The following is a 17,304-nucleotide window of genomic DNA, read 5'->3' on the forward strand; positions in this document are numbered from 1 at the left end:
CCCCCCCCCTTGAAAAAGAAATATCCTAAACCCACTTTACAACTACTTTATGGCTCAAAATGAAAATTCATCAAAAGAAAATCAATGCCTTACATAAGCAAACTCCAGACTATCTACCCGCCTTCAAGAGTTCATAATCGACTGACATCAACAACTAACCCTCTATTTTTCTCAATAATCTCTGTCAATTCCGGGAAATATTCGGAATCAGTCAGTAAAACTAGAGATATTCGAAGACAAACCAATCCAAATCCACGAAAACAAGAAGAACAAGAATAAGAGCAGAGAAATGGAGAAAAGGGAGAGAAATTACCAAAGTTGAATTGAGAGAAGGGCGGCGCGTGGAGAAATGAGTGAAAAGGGGGAAATTAGGGGTTGGGGAGAAGAAGGGATTGGGAGTGTTAATGAATCGAAGAGATAGAGAGGAAGAAGAAGAAGCAGCAGCAGAAGTCATTGCGCGTTGCACCCTTCCTTTTGCTCTCTCCTCTGATTTTCTCTTCTCTCTTTCATACTTTTCTTCCCCTTTTTTCTGTAAACGAATAATATATGAGGAGCTAACCAAATCCCTCAAATATCCTCCATTTCTAATTATTACAACATTTATCCATATATATATATATATATATATATATGGCCACCGGTAGCGGATATTGTCTTCTTCGGACTTTCTCTTGTGAGCTTCGGTTTCCACACCCTTATAAAGGGTGGTTTGTTCTCCTCCCCAACCAATGTGAGACATCATATATATATATATATATTTTTTTTGTGATATTCAAATAAAGAATAAGATCACGTTTTAACGAGAGCGATCCTGAAGATAGTATGATTAAGAAACAACTTAAAAGAATAGAAAGTCAGTGTTCAGAGTAGCAAGTTACATTTTCTATTTTGATGACTCAATCAAGAAAATTTTAAAAATAAATGTGTTTCGAGGAATTTTATGTCGGGTGACCTCTTAGAAATTTTTTTAGGAAACATGTGAGTGGGAAACAAAGTATGTTAAAAGGACCCGTGTTAGTTTGTGTGGGGATAATTTTTACTCTTAGAAGCAAAAAGTAGGTAACTTGGTCATGTCACACAGAATGCTAGAGCCATCGAATATTGACTCCTGAGTTGTCGCTTATAATATATGCTAAAGGAATATGAGATATAAATATGCATGAAGATTCATCCACGAAGACTTTGGAGGCAAAAATTAATTAGATAACGAAGAATTTTCCACCTTGTTTAATAAGTTCAAGAAGTTTCTCGAAAAAGAACGATGATCAAGATGACAAAAGAAATTAGAGCAACAAATACATATTTTCTAAAAGAATAACACTAGATTGGTTCATGAGAACCGTTCTTTGTTGTCGCTCGCCCATATGGTTAGTAGATATCCTAAACATGTTCTTATGAACGATATCATGAAAAATCATTCATAATCTTATAAGTTGGTTGCGTGTAGAATTTGAGGTTAGAGTTCGTTGAAACCTTAAATCGACATAGTAGGTATATGAAGGGTATTTTCGTCATTCTTACTCCTAACATTGATTTATGCGCTAAACGTGCTGCTATTATCCTAAATTCAGTGTGCATCAATATTACATGATATTAGGTCATACCTTAAATTTTCATGCACGGTCGGTAGAGATCATTAAGTGGTTCGGTTTCATTAATTACTTAGTTTTTGGTCCTACTAAGAAATTCTCAAGTATAATGTCTATTATAGGTTCTTAATGGGTTGTTCTTCGTCTAATTTTTTTCATATTCACTTCATCAACTTCTTAAAGTATTTCCAAGCGATTCCTACGAGCATATTTTAAGAAAAAATCGAGATGGTTACCTACTTGTTCAAACACACTTCGATACTCGGTTTAGGTCCTTTCCAAGCTTAAATTTCTCCTAATTTTTTGGATAGGTCCCTTAATGTGTTAGCTTTCCAGAACTATTAAAATTTCTACAAGAACGCTATTAGGAGGGTAAAATTGATTAAATATTAATAGTTAAATCGACCATATCATCATCTTTTTCCCCCAGACAGTGGAAGAAGTCGCATAGTCTTACCTCCACTCCATGAAATACTTGCCTAATTGCTTGAGCTCCAAAATTTTCCCTTTCCAAAGTTTAATAATTTTTGTGATCTTCTTTTAAAATGTTCGATCTCCAAGTGATTTTTTTTAAAATTTTTCCCTTTTAAGTTATCTTTAAGAACTTGAATTGGGGGATTATGCTACGCTCGTTTTTAGTCGTTGAAATTTGCAACCAAGAGTCGATCTTTTTGCCCTCTTGCATTTGAGACGACGGAAACGGTTGGATCTCTACAAGTCTAAAAAAATCCTATATCAAGGCATATTTGTGTAAATGAGTTTTCACAACTATTTTTTAAAACTTCGAACTTTGGGATCTATTTCTCCACTCTAGATTTGAGGGTTATTTTTCCAATTTCTAACTTTTAGGGCTCACGAGCACAGCACGGGATATTTCCCTAGTATATTTTGTACAAATGCATACCCATGACACGATACACTCTCCTTTATTTTCCTAATTTTCAGCAACGTGAGGGTGCACTAGTCCGTAGTAAGCCTTAGGGGGTATGTATATACCACATAGTGTGTAGAGAAGTATTACGCATCCAACCCTACTCGAAAACGAAATTAGAGTCCAAGAAATAGTCCTGAAAAGTTAGGTTCCATCATCAATCATAATTGCATGTGATTGCATTTTTTGACCCAAATAATGGAATTACTCATTGAGTATTTTTAAATATCAAACCATGTTTGATATTTTTTTTCTTAATAAAGGCGAGGATCTCATCTACAGAAAATCGTGTTAACTGAGGAAGCCATAGAAACAAGTCAGGGTAGTTAGATTTCTGCATTCAAGTTGTAGTCTTGATGTTCGGGTAGGTCAACAACATTTTATTTCTAACTTTTGATTTGATTGTCCTTACCCTCTAAGTTTTTACCACTACAGTACTACCGTTCCCTATCGTTTTTTGTATGTACTGAATTGTCTAGTATTTATATAATAAAATAGTAGAAATTACTCGTACGTGGATGGATGAACTGTACCACCATGGTTACAGACTAGATATCATAAATTTTGAGCTGACCACACACTAACTTGGTTACGGACTAAATGACCCAATTTTTTTTATAGCAATTTTAGTCCCTTAAATTTTTGGTATATTACTCTATGAGCATATCTAAGGCTAGAATATTTTTTTGGTAGTTGTGAACTATATTCGGTTTAGAGATTTGGTGTGAAATTGAGTTAAAAGTTTGATTTTTATGATGTATATTTTGGAGTTGTTGCTTCCAAACTTTTTGAAGGGACCCGAGCAATTTTTTTTTTATTTAGTAAAAATAAATTTTTTTAATCAACTTTCGCACTTTATTTTTCTCAGATTTAAAATAACGATAGTATGTATTTAGTAATGATCCTGTCCTGTCTAAATTTAGATAAGTCGGAACTTAATGTTATTTCCTTTTATTCTTCTCTTTAGAATCTGGAATGAAAAGTTATATTGATTTATAAAATATTATTTTTTAAATTTTCGTTAAAGTAAATTCGAAGTAAGACCATTAGGCTGATCTTGAGCCGCCATCCAACCAAGCACGAATACCTTTGGTTAATATCAAATTCTGGGTATAGTAGTAGGTAGGGTATAGAAAGTCTCAAATTTTAGATCTTCCCCTGCTGCACGGATTTCCTGAGAACTGTAGTCATAGGCACGTAGGTTCAAGGTTCAGGGCCAGACCAACTACTCCAAGAGCACTCAGCCATAAAACAGTTACTGGTACAAATAAGAGAAAGAAATGTACTCAACATTTAGTGGAAAAAGCGCAACCCCGCTAGCTATATGCGTAACACATGCAAGTCTAACGTAGTTTTTGGGGAGCTAGGCAGAAGGAAAAGAGGCTCCTAGCTAAAGGTAGCTTGTCTCGCCTTTCTAAAGGGGTGGGAACAGTTGATAACAAAGTGGCGAACGGGTGCGTAACGCTTGGGAATCTGTTCGTTCTCCCTATGTATTCTTTCTAATAGACTTGACTGGACTCTCCTCTCTCTCTTGTAAACTCATTAAGCTTTTCCTTCAAAGAAAGAAAGACTCTTTGCTTGCCTTGTTCTCGCATATTCTATTCATTCTCCTGATATCTGAATCACGAGACTGATCGGATCTGCCGTAGACACCCGAGAGACCTCCACAAGGCAGACTCAAAGAGTAAGAGGACAACAAGCAAAGAGTGTTGCTTTCATTTCTTTATTGAGATTGAAATCAAGTTCTTTAAAAAGAAAGGGGAGAGGTAAAGAAGCGCCGAGGTTCAGGTTAATAAATCAGGTAAATAGGTCAACTAGCAGCTAAACGGGATCTCATGCATTGACTTCTCTACTCATTTCCCTTCTCGGATGGCTAGCTTTTGACTTCTTAAGCCTCCTTCGGATCCTCCATCCCAGAATCTGAACCCATAAAAATACATTTTGAACTTTTGACTTTTTAGACTAAATGTATATATCTAAATCTAAATCAATTGAGTTGTATTCACGTTTCTCTGTGATTTTATTCCAAGTTTATTTTGTATCTAATGCATACAACCTAATGCATACAAAGTAATTTGTTGAATGGTGAAAATTAAAAAAAGTATGCACATATATACAAATACATTTTATTAGATGAACACGACTCTCCACAATGATATGATATTGTCCACTTTGAGCATAAGCTCTAGTAGATTTGATTTGGGCTTCCCCAAAAGACCTCATACCAATGGAGAGAGTATACCATAATTACTTGAACCTACCCACCCCGCGCTTGTATGTTCTTATTTCTTTCTATTTTTTTTTTTTGCCGATTAGAAGGACTTGCATAACCCCTGGCTCAAACCCAATAGATTCCGAAGCGAACTCTCATTAATCTTTCGAGAGAAGCTGCTTGACTGATAGTTTAGATAGTAAAAACAGATGCTATCGGTGGATCCAATTGAAAAACTTTGAGTTTCAAAGATCACTCAGGCCAAGATCTCATTTAAAGAGAGAGATATAAAATATCTAATGTTTCTTTTTGTTATTCTAGTTAAGACATACCCTCACAACAAGATAATAAATATTCTAGTTAAGACATACACTCACAACCAAGATAATAAAATTTTAAAGACTTTCGGTCACGCACATTGAACGAAATAGATAAACAAATAAAGAAATACGTAGAACGAGAGAGAGAGAAATAGAAACACAATGAGGAGGTTTGGATTATACAAGGCAAATTGAGTAGCCAAGTGCGTATTAGTGAGAAGTGTTGCCAACTTCCCCATTGGTTTCCTTCCACATATTACTTTAATAATAATAATATGAATTCCCCTAAGCAAGGGAAAAGAGGAGGAGATTAGAAAGCGGGGGAGCGGGTCCACACCGACCTTCTCTTCCAAATACATTAAAAACTACAACTCTTAACTCTTTCACTGTAATTTTACCAATGGTTTTTGACAGCCCTACTAAAAACCCCGCCATCAAAACACCATTCTATTCATTCAACACCTTCCATCCTCACCATACTCGTTTCTTTTACCCATACATTCCCTTCATTCCCTTCAAGTACTTTGGTTTTCATACCATATTCACACTCACACTCACCGCCTTCCCCCGCCCCATCGCGAATCCTCTCGTCCCGTCTGGCATTCTCGGCCCCGGAGGCTGCTGCTGCTGCTGCTGCTTCATTGTGCCTGCCAGCTCCATGGTGGTGGTAGAACTACTCAAAGGTGGAGTTCCCACATGGTTCCCATGGTTGTTATTGTGATTATGGTGGTACTGTGATCGACCACGTCCTTTACCCCGTACCCTATTACGAACTCTTCTCTGCCCACCGCCATCCTTCTCATTTCCCTGCTCCTCTCGCTGCAACAGACATAGTAGTAAAAAGAAAGAAATACATTTTCCAAGATAGAACAAATATAATATGCCTCATGTTCAGATCACTGTTTCTTTTTCTTCAACACTATTTTTACAACTCAAGGACATAGTTGTAGTTGTACAACCTACATAACTAACAAATACAAAAAGGTTGCCTTTTTCTTTATTTTCCCACAAGTATCTGCCTCAATCTACTACCATTTTTCCTCGTACTACTCGAACAGTACGACATCATAAAATTTGAGTAACGACATTAGAAAATTGAACTTATTTCCATTTGCTGCACCCATCAGGCTAAAGACTTCAGTTAACTTCTTTGATTAATAGTGCACACGATTTTCTAGATCAAATTATGTTTACGCCAGTGAGCAATTAAAAGTTTTCGCTATTAGTAGAGAAGTAACAGCTGCAATTTTCTGGGAGGTTTCAAAAAAAGTAAAAAACACAACCTTGTGATATGCGTCAAGTATTCACCCATGGTGCAACAGTAAGCAAGCCTATTGTAAGACATACGACTCATACGACAACAAGACTACTCGACTCAGATAAGTGATTTTGCTCAGCCGAAAACAGCAGTTCACATCTAGAACTCTATTCTCATCGGTCCCAGTCCACCTCAAGCTCTTCCTTCAGAGTCTTCTTTTCCCCAACTTTCTTATTATCGAATCAAGTATCCTTTTATCCTCTCAATTCCTATAACTCACCTAAGTTCTCTTGCCCCGGCCCGTACCAGCTTGGACATGCATCAGTTTTCCTTTTCTTTTCCATATAACTAATTCACTAATTAGGCTCACCTACCTGTCTCCTAGATACTTAAACCAAATTGGAAGGTTCAACCTTCCTTCGGGAAATCATGCACAACACTTTTAATGTAGAAAATTATATCGGTGGAAGGTATAACATTAATTTGAGGACTATTGGTGTAATATCATTTAATGAAGGAATTAGTCTATTTTTTATTTCCATTTTGTAATGTTTTCCATTTCCTAGAGGATTAGTTAGCTTTCCTTGTTCATTTCCTTTTTTGAACTGCTTCATATTTTCCAGAGGACGAGTTAGTTTTTCTTTATTATATAAATAGGCCTATGTACTTCTCTGATCCATAACAAGAAAGAAGAGTAATGCACCTTCAAGCCAATTAAACATAAAGTCTACCTTAACTGGTGATGCCTTCATAGCTGCCCCGATCATTTATTATGACCAAGACCCACCTTCCAATTTATTCCACCATCATGTCAAAAGAATCAAAAGTCACATCATCGATAGAGGAGGTTCCTACCGTCCAAAGGACAGGTGACCTACAACACATCTAACTGTCATACCAACTCAATGAAAAAAAACTTCCTTAAACCGTGCAGACATACCTTAAAGGAAAGGAAAAGGTTTGATACCAACGACAGTAAAAAATTTCCTACATAGACGAGGAAGACTCCATGATAATGTCATGGCTCTAAGACTCTATGGAGCCATCCATTAGCGATACATCTTTTTTTTTTTTTTCGAGTGCACAAGCCATATGTGCCTTCATTCATCGCACTTACTCAAAAGCTCAAGATGTAACTCAAATCTATGAGATCAAGATCATAACTAAAGCCATGCAACAAGGGAAAACTGTCGTAGAATATCCTAATGCCTAACAAACATTGTGACAGAACTCGATTATTATCGAGTATTCAAAATGAAGTGCACTGCAGATGCCATGATTCTAAAGAAACTCATAGGAGTAAACCATGACTATGACTTTTCGGTAGGATTCAACAAGTTTGACCAAGTCTGAGTATAGATCATCAGAAAATAAGAAACACCGTCCCTTGAAGAAACAATCTCTCTTATTCTAGTAGAAGAGAGCAGATGAAGTCTTATGCTTGACAAACTATCCAGTGTAGATGCACTAGCTTTTGTAGTTAAGAGAGGTCTTCTCTTGAAGTGCTCTTGACATTCATGGCTAAGAGAAAAAGTGAAAAAGTGACGGTACTCTTGACATTCATAGCTAAGAGAAAACCATAAAGAGAGGGAAGTAGCTCAAGAGAATAGGATGATTTACCTTAGAAGTGAGCATGAGAGGGACAATGTGGTTGAATTAAGAAACAGTTGAAAAAAATAAAAAGTAGTCTTGAGAGTGGACAATCATAACCAAGAGAAAGCCATAACGATTGGAAATTAGCTCAAGAGAATTGGTTGCTTGCCCGTAGAAGTAATCTCGAGAAAGAAGCAACTCAAAAGAGTGGATTGTTTGATCCATAGAAGTGTTCCTCCAAGAGAAGTGAGCACAAGTATCAGTGAGACTTAAGAGTTCTCGATTAGCATTGTATTAAGTAGATATGTTCCAATAATAGTGGCTTGATAAGCTCCAATTTACATAGTTATGTTTGATAAGCCTTATAGTGCCTCAATAGATCTCTATAAGTGCTGAAATCAGGCAGTAAGCTCTGATCCAGTGTTTAAGGTTGTTTTGACCATGCCCACAGGATAGGGTGGGGACAGTGAAGTCATCCCCATCCCTATCCCACCTCCTATTTCAACAATCTCTATCATCACAAAATTCTTCATTTATTTTCATAGGGATAGAGATAAGGATTACTTGTGGGGATTAGATTCCCCTAAGAATTTTTTCCCCATTTTTATATTTTTTCAAGAACTTTTTATAATTTCCATTTTTTAATATAATTTCTATCAAAAATTGTAAAACATCCTAATAAATCTTTATAAGCAAAAATATAATATAATATTCAACATAATTTCTAAAAAACCAAATTTCTAAATTTAAAAAACTTATACTTATTTATTTTTTATTTACTAGGTAGAGAAATAAAGAAATAAAGAAACAACTATATATATATATATATACCCATACAATATACATATATAATAGGTTAATTTTGTGCCTTAGTTTTGATATATATATAAATATATTTATATTTATTATAAAAAAAGAGAGGTGGGACAAGGGTGGGGAATATTATCCCTAACTGGGAAAAATCTCTTCCTGCTCCCTCCCCATTCTGTGTTTAAATGGGGATTGTCCGCCCCATTCTTGACGACTTACAGATTAAGGGAGAAAGTTCGATAAAGTTGTACCATGATAACAAATCAGCCATCAATATTACTCATAATCCTACCCAACATAATAGGACAAAACATATTGAAATCGATCGACATTCTGTTAAGGAAAAGTTAAAAGGGGATTGTATGCATGAGTTATTTGCCCTCATGGCTTCATCTGGAAGATGTGTTAACAAAAGAACTTCACAACTGATTGTTTCATACAAGTCAAAGAAATAATCTTAATTTGAGGAATATGGGTGTAATCCCATTTAATATGAGAATTACCCTATTTTCTATTTCCTTTTATCTAATATTTCACAGCTTTTTTTTTTTTTGCCCAAACGAGAGGTATGCTGAGAGAGTCCTGACTTTTCTTTCTCTTGCCTTTTCCGGCATAATTCGGGGCTATCGGTTCCATTCTGTTCTCTCTTTACCTCTGATTTTTTACCTAACTTAACGATCTTTTATGCCCGGCCATACCAACATGGGAAACCTAGCTTCCCTCCCTTTGAAAGTACATTTCTCAGAAGAAATAGGGGGTTCTGCTTCTGGTGGCAACATGCTAAGGGGGTGGCGGTCCCTTTTCTATTCCCCATAAGATAAGTTAACTTTCCTTTTTTGTTTCCTTTTCTTTATGGTTTCCTATTCCCTAGAGAATTAGTTAGCTTTTCTTATTACAAATAGGCGTATGTACTTCTATGATGAATAACAAGATAGGAGAGTAATACAAACTACTCTGGCAATTATTATAGAACTATAACCTCCTACCAGGAGTTAATAGAAAACACTCCAATTTGGTTGCAACTACTTTGTTGAACTGTTTGAATAAAGAACGTCCCAAAGATTTGGTTGGCCAAGTCTCCATTCGCCCTTTCAAGTTCCCAATCACACCTCCACTACCAATTGTTAAGGAACAAATTTCTCAATTAACCAACTCGCTAAATTTTCCTTCATATTGACACAACGTATACAAGCAAGAGAGTACCCATTCCGCAGGCACATCCACCCCCCTTCGACCAGAACTCTTCAGTTTCAAAGCCATACTACTCAAACATTTCTACCACCACAAAAGTATAATCTAGTGCCAAGATTATACACTAAATGGTAGATCTCTCCAAACTTATGCAAAGTCCAGAGAAATCTTGAATAGATTCAGAGCTAAAGGTGATTGTCAGTTAAGCTCTAAAAATCTACAAAGGATGAGTAGACTACGATGGCATCATCTATAAACGGAAGGTGGGTTACATGGATATAATGTCCTCACACTTCAATCAGATATCTAACTCACCCAAAATTCATCAGCCTTTCTTGGAACATTTCCAACAAGATTGAACCAAAATGATTGGATTTTATCCCTTCCCTTTCAATCAATGTTTTGAAATACCTTTCTAACTTCTAAGTTTATGATCTTGATTCTTTTATTCTTCAATAGACCAACAAGAGATCCATGTATCGGTGCAAGTTTCAAGGCTAGACACTTGAACCTCTCTCCCAAAGCAATGCTCAAGGCGTAAGCCTCAAAAATTCTTTTCAAACATTGGTTCTATTCCTGTGCTGCAGCCACCTCAAACTTCTTTATGGGTCAAGGACAGTATTCCTAGGATTGTGCCTTTTCTCAGTCCTTTGGGGGATTCAACTTCAAATAAATGATAGACATTTTAGAGGTGGGTAGAGATCTTAGGGGGAACTGTGGGAGGTTCGGCCTCTTTATGAGCTCTAGTGGCAAAGGGTTTTTTTTAATTATAAGTTAGACTTCATTCTTTTAGATTAGAATCTTCTACAGCAGTCTTTTGGACTCTTTTTTTGTGTGGCTTTTATTCTATGCATGCCCTTGTACATTCTTTCATTTCTCTCTCAATGTCTCAGTTTCTTATTAAAAAAAAAATAAAAATAAAAAGGCCAATGAGGTTAGAGAATTTAATAGCAGTAGTTTAACTCTCGAGCCATAAATAGAGACTTTTAGCTGGCATTTGACCTCTTTGCATGATCATCCACATTTATTTTTCTTCTTTGCAAGCCATCAAATCTCAACAATGAATTTTTACATCCACAGTTGGAAGTCCTTTTTGTAATCCTCAAGCTTCCCAACTTAACCTGACCGCCCCCTTAGGGCCAACTCCATTCAGTTTGAACAATTTATCTTTTAAAAATTATCTATTGTTTCCCTCAACACACCTTCCGCACCCTCTGAACAATTTATCTTTTATGATTTTTCCATCCTTTATTTCCTTTCTGTCTCTGATGACATATATATTAACCCTTTTCTCATTCGTAACTATCCATGATTTCATAGTAATATCCAATTCTTCTCTTCACTCCTTCCACTAAAAATAATTTAAGAAAAATTAAAGAGAGAGTGCATTAATTTAAAGCTTCCAGGAATCTAAAGAAGCTTAGAGGGAGTTCACTTGTACTTGTTCATGCAGATGAATGTCAACTTGATCAGAAAGATCGTCTACATGCTTCTCAATACGTGGTTGTTCAGAGGTTTCATCATCTTTGCAGTTCATCTCACCACTATGTCCCTTCTTTCCACGAGATAGAGCAGATTTTGACTGTGAACAACAATGAATTTTTAATTAAAACACACGCACAAACAAAACAAAGAAAGAAAATAAATCAAGAACAAAGCTTCAAATTTAGGGTTTGGAACTAGTATAAAGTTTTGTATACATAAAATAAAATAAAAAATGCTTAAACATGTAAAGAAGGCAACTCACCGTTCTGTCTTTTAAGTTCAAATAAGAGAATATAAAAAACCCGTGCAACACACAATAAAACACAGGAAATACAGTACACAGTATATTAAGATACACAGTATATTAAGCTATGTAGCAGAAACCAAATCAAATACATGGAATAAGTATAGTCTTAGTTTAAGTACCGGGCATGAAAGCATCAAACGAAGCCTGAGTGCATTTCTCCAATTCCCTTCATCATTTAATTCTGCAACCTGAAAAATTATGCAACTTCTTTTACATTGAATCTCCTTTACAAGAATGAAAAAACTTTCATACGTAATGGAATTGAAAGCACTTACAGCCTTCTCCGCCAGCTCCACTGATTCATATTCCACGAATGCATGCAACTGAAACATAAAATGTTGAGAATTATGTTATTCCCTTGAATAAAGAATAAGAAAGATTGTAGTTAATTTAAAATATCATGGACGTTGATATTCAGCAGTAGTTTGAGTAGCCTATTTAAGGCTAAAAAAGTTATATTACTCAAATGTACCATGACTAATCGCTATTCACAAGGCCATTGATATAGGACATTTTATAAGGTATCGATTATACAGTAAAATTTCCCATCGGTTATTCTATAAAACAGGCTAATCTACAAACATCAGAAAATATATTTTACTGCCAGCATCTATGAAAATCAGGGGGATGCGACAAAAACCAAACGAAGATCAAAACATTGTGGGATTAGGCAATGAAAATATATGCAGATTGTATACTAAATCGATCTCTCATATTTTACTTGATCAAATATGAGAGAGACCAACTCCATCAATTTCAAAGAACTAAGGGTTACATAACTAGTTTTTTTTTTTTTTAATCCGATGTTTGAAATTTACAAAAGGGATGTGCTATCCATGATGGATACAAAAGACCAAATGAGGGAGGTGTGACTATAGGAAGCAAAAGTATTTGACAATTTACACCAACAAATAGCAAGGTACACAATGTTGCTGAAAAACTTCGTAAAAGTTTGCCTCCTCCATGAATACTCTTCGTAAAAGTTAGCATTCTTGGAGGGGATGATATGCTAAGGCCATGTCCAATAACTCCTTTACCCTATGTAGGGAAAAGTGAGATACCATCCAAAGAAATTGCGAATCCTTGACCAAAAATTATGGGTATGTGCAGCATAAATATATGGCTTTGTGATTCATTGTCTTTCTAACCTAATAGGCACCAACTTGGGAACAGAGTCATGTAGGACAGTATTATTATTTTATTTTATTTTATTTTATTTTTTATTATTATTATTATTATTTTTTTGGTAGGTTTTCACTTGCTATTTTCCATAAGAAAATCTTCACCTTTTTAGGGTGATTTCCTTTCCATATTGTCTTTGCTAGTGTGGGGTTGATTGCTTTTGCCTTTTCCCCTATGTCCTTCATCAAAGATTCCAAAGAGAAGACCACTTCAGCGCTAGGAAGCCATTTTAATAAGTCTGCTTTTTCAGACAATACAAAAAAGGCTCAACTCTGCTTTTTTAGACAACACAATTGGGGCTAGGTCAAGGCTTAACTCTGCCCATTCCACAGCTTCATTATCTTTAAGTTCCTCCCAAACTTCAAGTCCCAAAATTTGTTGGCATCTTTCCATGTTTCTTTGATCGTGATCATTTTGTCATGAGAGAGTCTATACATAAGTGGATATTGCAAGGCTAGCCTAGTGTTTTCAATCCAAGGGTCAGTACAAAACTGAAATAAATGAAGATGGGAAGCGATGACAACTGTATATAGATATAATGGAAAAAAGAAAGGACGATATGGAGCCGCTGGTCGTACACTATGGTCAGCGACCTCCAAAGTGAAAAGGATGCACAGAGGGGGCAGAGAGCGGACAAAGGAGACAAGTCAGCCACCTACCCTATTTCCTTCTTGATTTCAGCAGATTTGGGGTGCCATTGTGTTTAAATCAAGAGAGAGGGAGTATGAGGGAAGTATGGAGTCTAGGCAACACCACGAGAGAGATTCCAACAAAAGAGCTTGCGACTTAAAGGTCCATCTCTACAACCCTGGTGCATAGAGAGGAGAAACTCGAAGTTATACAGATCACGTGGACGACCCGTTGCTCGTAGATGAAGATGGATGGGCGAGAGCTGAAGCAAAGGAAGGAAGGAACGCTGCCTCTGCAAATCGCATAGAACAGAGAAAGATAGTTATGGGGAGGAAGAAGAAAGAAGTTGACCCGCTGGGCTAAACCGACCTGAGTGACCCAACTGTATAGTGACCCAACCCACTTGATCCAACTCGAGTAACCGCCTCACCTAGTGATCCAATCGCCCGAGACCCCCGAAACCAACCTGACTCGATTTAAAGGACTTAACCAGACCCACCTAGTTGACTCCAACCCGCCATCTGGACCCCGACCCGATGGACCTAATTGAGGACTTTTTAGAAATTTGGAAACTCTTGAAGACCTGAAACAAGCTCGGGAAGACAACAAATATGTAAGTAGCCACATGGATTATTCAAGTAATACTTGTAGGGGACGATTAGGACAATGGGCAAAATTCATTAGGAAGCATGTTAATAAATTTAGTTAATCAAGTTGGATGCTCAATTGGAATCATGATGATAGACCTAGTTAATCAAGTTAGATACTTATTTGGTAGTATGACAATGAGACTATTTCAGCTAGATGTATATTTATTAGAAAACATGACGACAAACCTAATTAATTAGGTTGTCTACAGTTAAGCCTAGGAACCTTTACATACCCTTGTATGCCCGAATATTTTATTGGATATATGTTATGTGTCCTAGTGAGCATAGGTATAAATATGCATGATTATGAACGGTTAGTGCACATCCTTTAGTCTTAGAACCCACATTGGGTCCCATTGGCATTCTTGGGTGACCAGACAATCAAGTAGGGACAATTGGGGCACAACCAATAATTGTGAACTTTCATAGTATGGTTAGGGTCTACTTGGTACCTATTGGTTAGTTGTCACCTACAGTGGACGCCAGGAGCTGTAGAGAGCATGCTACCAGGGTGCACCTTTTAGATAGCTCGTATGAGGTGCAGGCGATTATAGTACTAGCCTGCATATATTGCACAAATTACCTCATACACACGAGACTTACCCACGAACTCGCCATACGGCAAGTTGACTCATGTGCTAGTAGCACAAGGTTAAGGGTAGACTTTGGGAGATATAAACAACAAGTTGAGTACAACCTAACCCTACATCATGACCCGAGGGGCTTAGTTATGCACCCTAGTGTAGGAGTGTATAGGGCCTCGGTACATATAAGCCTATAAGGTTAGCATAGATGGTAACCATGGTAATGGTTAACACTAGAGTCAACATGTGAGCACATACTTAAGGAATTATTGTAAGTACTAAGTCTAATGAGAGCCTAAAAGTTGGCTGCTTACTGAGTATTTTATACTCATCCCATGTTATTCTATTTTTTTAGGAGTGGAGATCACGGTCGAGGGGAAAAGAGTGCAAAGGGGTGCAGCTACAAGGGTGCCTTTAGATCGAGTCGTCTTCCTTTCTTGTCATTTTATTATCTTTAAATGTTGTTTTTGGTGTATTTTATGTAAACTATTTTGGACTAACTCCACGGACGTTGTTTTGTACTTTTAATTGACCTTATGTTAGTTTTAATGCATTTTTAAATTAAAACTTTTCCTTGTCTCCAGCATTTCAATTTGAAAGATTTTATCGCCCTTTTTACTCTTGAGACTACGTGGCGACCATGATTCGAGGCATCGAAAAACAGGTCGTTACAACTATGCTTCCCCCAGCACCCACCCTATGGCAAATACAATTGGTGATGATGTCTTAGTGCTCTTTATTGGAAATAGACCAATGCCTCCTTTATTCATCGGGAGGTTTATGGAATTCCATCAAACAAGACGTAGGTCATCTTTCTATATATATCTATGAATAATCTTTCTATTTTTGTACCCACTTTTCTAGGCAATTTGAATAGAGATATGTAGCAAGTGGGAAGGTTGAATAGTGTGGCTTGTATTAAGGTGATTTTCTGCGTTTTGAAGTATAACATGAAGTATAACATGATGACCATGTTGATAATCTTCTTTCTATTTTTTCAATAATGGTCTTCCAGAAGGTGAAGGATTTATGATTCCCATTTAAGAGCAATCCTAGGTACATATGTGACTCTCGAGTAAAAGAAGGGTACATGAATGAACCAAGACCACATCCGAATAAGAGCGACCCTGAAGATAGGATGATTAAGAAAGGTTTAAAGGAAATGAAAGTTACTACCTATACCTATACCATCAAGGTACACCTTCCTTTTTAGTGGCTCAATCATAGAAACTCCATAGTTAAACGTGCTTTACTTGGAGCAATTTTACGTGGGGTGAATTTCTAAGAATGTTCCTAAGATGCATGTGTGAGAGGACAAAGCATGCTAGAAGGACTCATATTGGTCTGTAAGGTAGCCTTCACTCTTAAGAAACGAGGAGTAGGTAACGTGACCATGTCACAAACGATGGTAAAGAAATGTTAGGGCCATCAAGTGTCGAATCCGGATTCCAAATCTTGATCTGAATCTTGGGCATGGGGCATTACAAATGGTATCAGAGCGATACCTCTCCCAATAAAATGTGGTTCGGGGACAAACCAAGGCATTTGACACTCGAGTAAAAGAGGGGTACATGAATGAACTGAGACCATATCCGAATGAGAGCAATCCTGAGAATAGAATGACTAAGAAAGTCTTAAAGTAAATGAAAATTACTACCTATACCAACAAGGGGAACCTTCCTTTTCAGTGGCTCAATCATAGAAACTTCATAGTTCAGTGTGCTTTACTTGGAGCAATTCTATGTTGAGCGACCATGTTGTTGGTGATGCAAGGGAATGCTAGGGCCATCGGGTGCCGAATTTGAATTTGAATTCGAATTCTGAATTCTGGGCATGGGGCATTACAACATATTTGACCATTCAATCTTTTTACAACCGAATATGTTGGCGAAGTCTTCGATAAACCATTCCTTTTGGATGTTAGAAGTTGGCAACCTAATATAGGAACCATCTTCATCTTGATTTAGAAATTTCTAGCTTTATGAGATGGAGTTCCAGAATTGGTTGAAAAATGACTTGAAAGAATCATCGAGGGTAGAATCAAAATCCCCATGGTAGTTCAGGCAAAGAAAAGAGATTGAGAAAATAACGGAGGATGTTGGTTTATCTTTTGCAGAACAAGCAAGAAATGGTTCTTATCAAACAGAGATTTGATGAGATATGTTGCAATACAAACTTAGCCATACGACTATCCCAAATAAGAACCCTATTCCCGAAGTGGATGAATTGCTTGATGAGTTATTTGGTGCTATAGTGTTTAAGATTGATCTCAAGTCTAACTATTTTTGTTTATGCCTTTTGGTTGGCACAATGCTCCCTCTCCTTTTCTATCTCTAATGAAGGATATCTTAGAGACTTACTTACGACAGTTTGCATCAATGTTCTATGATGATATCTTAATCTACAACACTTATATACAAGACCTACTAGAAACCTCATTAGAAGAATATCGTCATAGTCTGCTCTTTAGATGAGCAACTCAAATATTGTTGGCAGTGTTGTGGCTCAACCTCTCCCCCGTATTTGAGTAGAAAATTTTGAATGAAAGCCAGGGGGGGGGGG

General features: G+C 36.8%; 2 protein-coding genes across 3 annotated transcripts in view; both read right to left on the minus strand.

The window, feature by feature from the left end:
• LOC111455482 overlaps positions 1 to 548 on the minus strand; it is a 6,926-nt gene extending 6,378 nt beyond the window's left edge. For both annotated transcript variants that reach the window (XM_023097194.1, XM_023097192.1), the window contains exon 1: positions 314 to 548. In XM_023097194.1, the coding sequence (XP_022952962.1) occupies positions 314 to 454 (141 nt within the window). In that variant the 5' untranslated portion in view covers positions 455 to 548. The remainder of the gene's footprint in view (positions 1 to 313) is intronic.
• A 4,656-nt stretch (positions 549 to 5,204) lies between these two features.
• The window catches only part of LOC111455073 (la-related protein 6B-like), a 16,757-nt gene continuing 4,657 nt past the window's right edge, over positions 5,205 to 17,304 (minus strand). The window contains exons 7-10 of the mRNA XM_023096601.1: positions 11,972 to 12,019; positions 11,816 to 11,884; positions 11,346 to 11,486; positions 5,205 to 5,871 (exon numbers count right to left, since the gene is read on the minus strand). Coding sequence (XP_022952369.1) covers positions 5,584 to 5,871; positions 11,346 to 11,486; positions 11,816 to 11,884; positions 11,972 to 12,019 — 546 coding nt within the window. The 3' untranslated portion in view covers positions 5,205 to 5,583. The remainder of the gene's footprint in view (positions 5,872 to 11,345; positions 11,487 to 11,815; positions 11,885 to 11,971; positions 12,020 to 17,304) is intronic.

The sequence above is a fragment of the Cucurbita moschata genome, unplaced genomic scaffold (genome assembly GCF_002738365.1).
Source record: "Cucurbita moschata cultivar Rifu unplaced genomic scaffold, Cmos_1.0 Cmo_Scf00017, whole genome shotgun sequence".
Lineage (NCBI taxonomy): Eukaryota > Viridiplantae > Streptophyta > Magnoliopsida > Cucurbitales > Cucurbitaceae > Cucurbita > Cucurbita moschata.